This window comes from Vanessa atalanta, chromosome 17 (assembly GCF_905147765.1).
Source record: "Vanessa atalanta chromosome 17, ilVanAtal1.2, whole genome shotgun sequence".
In the NCBI taxonomy this organism is placed as follows: Eukaryota; Metazoa; Arthropoda; class Insecta; order Lepidoptera; family Nymphalidae; genus Vanessa; species Vanessa atalanta.
The window spans coordinates 3,892,628-3,900,012 of record NC_061887.1 but is presented as its reverse complement, the minus strand read 5'-3'; the positions used below and the strand labels follow the sequence as shown (position 1 = coordinate 3,900,012).

At 34.2% G+C, this 7,385-nt stretch overlaps 1 protein-coding gene across 1 annotated transcript; it reads right to left on the bottom strand.

The window, feature by feature from the left end:
- Positions 1-2,461: 2,461 nt before the first annotated feature.
- LOC125070510 (probable splicing factor, arginine/serine-rich 7) lies at positions 2,462-7,385 on the bottom strand. The gene is made up of 4 exons (XM_047680405.1): positions 6,499-7,385; positions 5,830-5,990; positions 4,885-5,004; positions 2,462-3,726 (listed from the first exon to the last, which is right to left on the bottom strand). Exons 1-4 carry the CDS (start codon positions 7,213-7,215, stop codon positions 2,625-2,627), a joined length of 2,100 nt encoding a protein of 699 aa, XP_047536361.1. The 5' UTR covers positions 7,216-7,385; the 3' UTR covers positions 2,462-2,624.

The window sequence follows — 7,385 nt, the reverse complement described above, 5'->3', positions numbered from 1 at the left end:
AGTATTGCTGAGTAACAAATCAAGAACTTTACCTTTGTCGTTTAAAATGTTATTGTACTGTGTAAAATCATTAATGGAAGTGAATTCAAGTAAAGTTGCACAAGTTTCGGAGAGATTTGAATTGGCATCTGTCTCCGACCATTTTATATTACTTAAATTAAAGTCTCCTAATATTATTGTGTGTTTATTTAAGTCAATTGCCTTTTGAGACTGTATAGTAAAAGTCATAAGAGTTTCATTTTTTAATGGTGGGGGTAGATAGATAGCGCATATGTTTAAATAATCAATTGTTTTACGTGAAGTTTTAAATTCAATGCTTACCCAAAGATCCTCAAATGTGCTTTCATATTCGGAACGCCTTACCGATTTAAGGTGTTTTGAAACTGCAATTAGGACTCCTCCACCATCTTTGCGAATATTATAGGAACTGGTTTCACGGTCCCTCCTATACACTATATATCTATCGTCGAAGAGTTCCGAATCATAAACGCTACTGTTAAGCCAAGTCTCCGTAAGCACAATTACATCATAGTTATGAGACGATAGATTTATATAAAAATTCTTAGTTTTAGTTTTTAGTCCGCGTACATTTTGGTAATAAAAATCAAGATTATCGAATTTAAAAACTAATGAACCATAATAATATGCTAGAAAATATAAAATTAAATACTAAATTAGAAAACAGAATTTAACATTTCTTTACTATTGATAAAAAAACTACGGGTTGTTTCGCTTTTTCTCATGAACACTCTTCCGTTGCGTACCCAAACAAATCTATAGCCGATTTCTTTAGCCCTGATTCTAGCAGCTGCATGTATAGCCTTGTTATGAGCAGAAAGGTGTTCCATTAGATATATAGGTTGTTTTATGTCTGCTGCCATTCCGATGTGACTGGTATTAAGTTTATTCTTAGCGTTTACTCTATTGAATTTTATAGCCGCTGCAAGGTATCCATCACGAAGACGAGAACTAGAAAATTTTACAACAATCGACCGCGGTCGATTGCTCTCAGTATCTTTTTTAGCAATTCTGGTGCAATGAATAATGTCAGCATCTTTTACGTCATAGTTTACTTTTTTACTTAGTTGCAATACTGTACTTATTAGGTTTTCCGATTTACTTTCGGGAACATTTTGTAGTTCAATATTACAAGACCTTGAATGTTGTTCTAGGAGATTCATACGTATTGTTAAGTCTGTGAGAGAGGTTTGCAGAATGTTATTATTTTTTTCAAGTTTTTCGATTTTTGAAGATTTTTCCTCTAGAGATACCTTCATTAACTCGTACTGATCATTAAAGAAGTTAAGGGATTGTTGAAAGCTTGACAAAACATCGTTCATCTTAGCAAACTGTTCCGTAACTACTTCTTTAAGGGCATTTTTAATTTCTTGTTTAATTATATCTCTCACGGTGTTAATTGAAATTTGCGTATCGTTGTTAGCATTATTAATTAATGCTGGACTTTGGCTTACGGACATTTTATTTCGCAATGTAACATTGGAATCGTTCAACGAGATTGGGTCTTTCGTATCATCGTTGTCTTTTTTAGAAACATTATATGAGAGTGGGGTTACGGGTGCATTGCCTTTGGGATGTTTATTCATACAATCGGAACATTTCCAATTCATCTTTTGCGTTGAATTCATGGATTTTATTCGCTTATCAGTTACGTTTGCACATAAATAATCGTAGGACTGGTGGCATTTAGAACATTCTAGGTATTCCTTAGCCTTAATAACATTTAAACAGTTTTTGCAATTTTTTGTTGACATTGTGTTCGTTTAAAAACGTTAGAAAAAAAATAGACGCTATTATTTGAATATCAGTTGAAGTACTTTAAGCGCTTACAGCACGCAATAAAGCATAACGCGTTAAAATGTTCCGAAATAAAAATGCGGCGAATACGCAGCACGGGTCAAAAAAATACTGAGAATTGCTTCTTGTCGCTATCACTGCGAAAGAAAGGACGTAAACGCCATGCAAAATGCGTCGCTTACGCGTTAATAGCAAAAACACTAAAAATGCACAAAATTAGTAACCGTTTTTTGTTTCAATTGTTTGCTTTTTTCTAATTTCAATGATAATTACACTTTATAACACTGTTAAAATTAAAAACTAGAACTGAACGTATTTTATAGTTTTTATTCTCTATAATTAAAACCACTAATTTCACTTTTAATACATATTTAGGAATTATTTCTGGGAGCTTACAGCGAAGCACCGCTTGCTCACTTGCTTTATCATTGAATTCGGAAATATTTCTTTTTTATTTTAACAAACTTCACATAAATTAATTCTATCTCTGGTTGATACCAAGTAGATACTGCGACGAGTTACTCATACGGAAGCTGTCACGAATTTAAAAAAAAAATATTCGTCTGTGTTTTCAATGATCAATGACTCCCAGTTTTATTTTGAAGTTAGATGAGTATACTACTAATAAATAAAATCTCCATTTGATTTTACAATTTATTTCTCTTAACTTATTAATCAATTTTTAAATCCCTACTACAAAACAAGATGAAAAACACTAGATTACAATCGAAGGACGCTTATAAAAATATTTAAAAATAAAAATCGTTTATACATGTCCTGCTTATATGGTTATTATAGAAACATCTTAATTATGGGGAATTGGAAATGTCCATATTATCTGGCGAATTTTTCTCATCCGTCATGTCAAGGATTTTATCATCTATTAGTGAATTGTTCTTCTCCTCGATCACAGGCGGCAGATTGGGCGAGCGATCGCGAGACTTTCTTGAATGAGGCGTCTTTGAATCTCTGTGAGAACGACTTTTGGACCTCCGCGTGCGTGACCGGGAACGCTTTCGGTCTCGATCTCGGTCTCGGTCACGGTCACGGTCGCGGTCACGATCACGGTCGCGGTCGCGGTCACGATCACGGTCACGTGATCGCGTACGCTTCCTGTCCCTGGAGCGGGTTCTTTTTCTATCCCTCGACCTGGTTCTCCGACGATCTCTTGACCTAGAACGCTTTCTATCTCGTGATCGCGTTCTTTTCCGATCCCTTGATCTTGATCTCTTCCTATCTCGTGAACGTGATCGTCTACGTGACTTTGAGCGTTTTCTTTTCGACCGAGATCGGGATCTACGCTTAGAACGAGAGCGGTCTCGTTTTCGATCTCTCGAACGTGATCTATCCTTTTTCTTTGAAGGCGACTTATCCTTTTCTTTTACTTTATCCCTATCCTTTTCCTTGTCTTTTTCTTTCTCCTTGTCTTTATCTTTCTCTTTTTCCTTTTCTTTATCCTTTTCTCTATCTTTGTCCTTTTCTTTATCTTTCTCCTTTTCTTTATCTTTCTCCTTTTCTTTATCTTTTTCCTTCTCTTTATCTTTTTCCTTCTCTTTATCTTTATCCTGCTCTTTATCTTTTTCCTTCTCTTTATCTTTCTCTTTAGTGTCCTTTTCCTTTTCAACCTCAACATATTTCTCCTTTTCTTCTGCGGGCGTCGAAGCTTTAGATTTCGAATCAGATGTTCCATTGGTTTCGATCACTGCGTTTTCTATTTTCATTTCCTCTTTTTCTTCTTTCTCGACCTCCTTTGGTGGTGTTTTAGACTTATCTTTATTTTCTTTCTTGTCCTTTTCAGAGTCTTTTTTGTCTTTGCGATCGCGGTCACGGGATTTGTCGCGTTTTGATCGCGAACTGCGATGGCGCGATCTCGAGCGAGTCCGTCGGGAGCTGCGATGACGTGAACGAGATCTGAAAAATTTTATTACTTTTGTTAAAACGAAAATCATAATATTACATTCAGTCATACAAGACAGTCATAATGAAATTACGATTTGACAATAAAAAATGCACTTAGTTATTAAATAACTGAATAATTAATATAATTTTAATAACATGCGTCAGTTCATGTGTTAAGTCAATATATATTGAAAGTTACAAGCAGTTATAGATGTAGTGAATAATCCTTTCCTTTCGTATTTTCTCGGAAATGTTCGTTTTTGTCTTACTACTTCACTCGCACTCAGTACCCATCGAGACAACGTAGGGAACGGTCGCATTGCAAGAGGAAGTATCTATATAGAGTAGTTAATACCACAGAAATATTTTGTTGATATTTATGTTAGATTTTGTGATAAACTTCATGGACTCGTGTACTAATGCAGGCCACCTATATTTTGATATACTTTTTACATTTTACTCTTGTCTGTCATTTTTGTAAATAATAAACATTGATTTTATTCGATCCACATTAACAAATCATATTTATTTATATTAATTTCTCTGCTGGTATTTTTTGTTTTATGTTGAGATGTCTTTTTTGTTATGTCATAGTATTTTTAATTAATTACAAAAATTTATTGTTATAAAAAGATCTGCAAAATCCTACTGTAGTTTTGACTTATAGTTAGACTTTTGGGGTTCCAATCCTTATAGAATCATTAGATCATCTCAACCGGAATTTGGTTTTTATCAGTGCGTTTTATTGAAATAAAACGTCCTCGGTAACTAGTTATATTTTTTGTTTACCTAACGAATTCTTTATATTATAGAATCGTGGTGGTTTTAACATCTCATTGTAATATACATCAAACGGGCAGTTTGACATTTGACATTGATAAATAAAGTATGCGATTTATTTGATACCTACACGTAATTTAATAATATAGTAATTCATAGACACATCGGCACCATTCGGGTGTTATCGTTGTTCCGAGTTTTGCCGATAGGAAAGGATTATTCACTACATCTGTACAATTTTTACATTTCTTGAATGAATTTAAAAATGTCATTGTAGATAATAAATAAGCCTCAATGGATTGTCAACAGTCAGCAATTTACATTTTTCCTACTAAGCTTGAAGTCTACTTCGCATTTAGGTTTAAAGACCATAACAAAATAGTTATGTACCTGGTGCGGTGCCGGTGTCGGGAGCGCGAGCGGCGGGAGCGGTGGCGGGAGCGTGACCGCGAGCGCTTGCTGCGGTGGCGCGAGCGCGAGCGGCGCCGCGAGCGGGAGCGGGAACGTGTTCTGAAGTAATATGAATAAATAAGCAAATACTCCTCTGAGTACAAAATTAAACTTACGCGTATCAAACGCGTTAGTTTAAAATATTTTAAAATTCAAGATCTGTCTGCTAATAAAATAAAATTTTCATTTTCTCCAAGAAGTTGAAATAAAAACAAATGCAGAGTTGCAGATGTTTGTTTTTGATGACAATTATTTTTGTATATTCAATTGGATTATGTGTAGGTATAATAGCCAAGTCATAAAATACTTATATGTTGTACCATTAAAAGTACAAAGGTTAGGTTAGATATCATTGACTTGATGACAATAATAAGGAAATTTTATGTTCAATAACAGTAAATTCACTCATCAATTACTTAAGTTAGCATAAAAAAATATCTAAGAGAAGATTATAAGAAATTAGAGGATGTTAAAATTATATCGTAGATGCAGTTAATAAATTAGTAGAAGCTGGCAATGCAGACATATCACAAGTTAAGTTGCTTAAGAACGATCACCATCCTACGTCATACCAACAGTAGATTGATCGTTTGAAAAGCATTTAAAAATGATAATTCTTGCAACAACTGAACAATTTTGAAGGCGAGAATGGCGTTTTCGAAACTGCTTTAATTGCATTATATTGCATATGCATACAGAGCAAAGAATGAAATTAAGTATGTCTTCAAAGCAGTGACATATTATATTCTTACATTCAATTTAGTCAATAAGAGTTGTGTAATAAGTTCATTGTGTATTATTATTATTAGACCAATTTTTCTTTATATTAATTTTAATTCTATTGTAGAGTAGGTACAGTTACTTTTAAATAAAAAAAAATATTACCTCCTCTTGTCCTTAGACAACAGCCCTATAACAGGATCTATAGCAGCCGATATAAGGTTCTGTGCTTCCTTGACTCGGCACATAGCTTCTTCTATTTCCCTTTGGGCAGCTTCATTACTCTTTGTTTGAGGCTTTGAGATAGCCTGAGTAGCATGATGCACCTAGCACAAGAGAAAAAAAGACAGATATTAAATTTTGATTTATTTGCAAAACTGAGCCTCAGAATACAAATAAAAAAGAATATGAACCAAATATTCATATATTTGGTTCATATTCATAGCTAAATGTTCAGCATTCTTAGATATTTTAACATAACTTTTTAGTAGTATTTATCTTTAATGGTGAAATATTTAATTATAAACTACATAACATATTTGTAAGCGTTTAATGCATATGCACATAGATGCTGAAATGGATGTCCTCAGATGGACTAATACTGTGAAGTCATATCAAAACACCTGTCACATTCTTTATTCCTACTAATTTAGTTTTGTGTTATCATATTTGAATGAAAAAAGAGATGCAGTAATTCAATTTGGGAACTTTGAGCTTCACCTATATAGATATTTAATGTTTGTAAAGATTAAAGGAATGTCACTAAACAACCTTACATACAAACTATTTTTTTAATTTGTTATAATAGTTATAAAGAATTTTGGTTTAAATTACCTTTATAATCTGCCCTTCCACTGTGGTACCGTTCAATTGAAGAGCTTTTAAAACATTTTCTTGTTCTGTCATTTCAAGCAACGCATACTTAAGACTGTCGACATCTCGTTCACAGAAGCGCAAATAATTGATCTCACCTGCTTGACAAAAATGATCTACCAGTTGTTGATGAGTTAGGGCACCTACATCTATAAGTAAAAGTGTTCTTCTTATCTCTTCTATCTTTCTAGAATCATATGCCGCTGGAAGTGGTGGATAAGGCGGCAGTCCCGCTTCAACTATTTTGGGATCATAAGTTTGTATAACTTGATTTGGCGGGACGCCTTCTAATGTGTTAATTACATGGGCCGGTAACCGTGGCTCGACAGTACTGAATCCTGGTACTAGTGTACCATTACTTGACATTTCTAAGGCCTTATGTTCATCGGGAATCTCGCCAGATTGCATGGGAATCACGATCAAAGCGCGGTCGATGAACACAGTATTCGTCATATGTTGAGCGACATTAACCGTTGCAGAGTCATAATATTTAACGTAGCAAATTCGTGACTGCACAGGACAGGATACATCTCTGATTGTTGGGTACAATCTAATATCATCTATTTTCCCTAAGTAGCCAAACAATGTTTGCATTTGATCCTTTGTCGCTTGAGGAGCGATGTTGGTAACTTGAATCACCCTCGTAGCGCTCGAAACCATCTTTGATGATTTGCACATGAAGAATGTTTTTCTTTTTTTTTTTTCAAGTAAATTGATACATATACCACAAAATTCACATTTTGGAATCGTTTATTATTAGATGCGCTATGCAATTTAGCCTTTTTTGTCAAACTTTCTTGAAGAAACACGCAACACGCTTTCGTTGCCGCACAAATAATGACAGATGG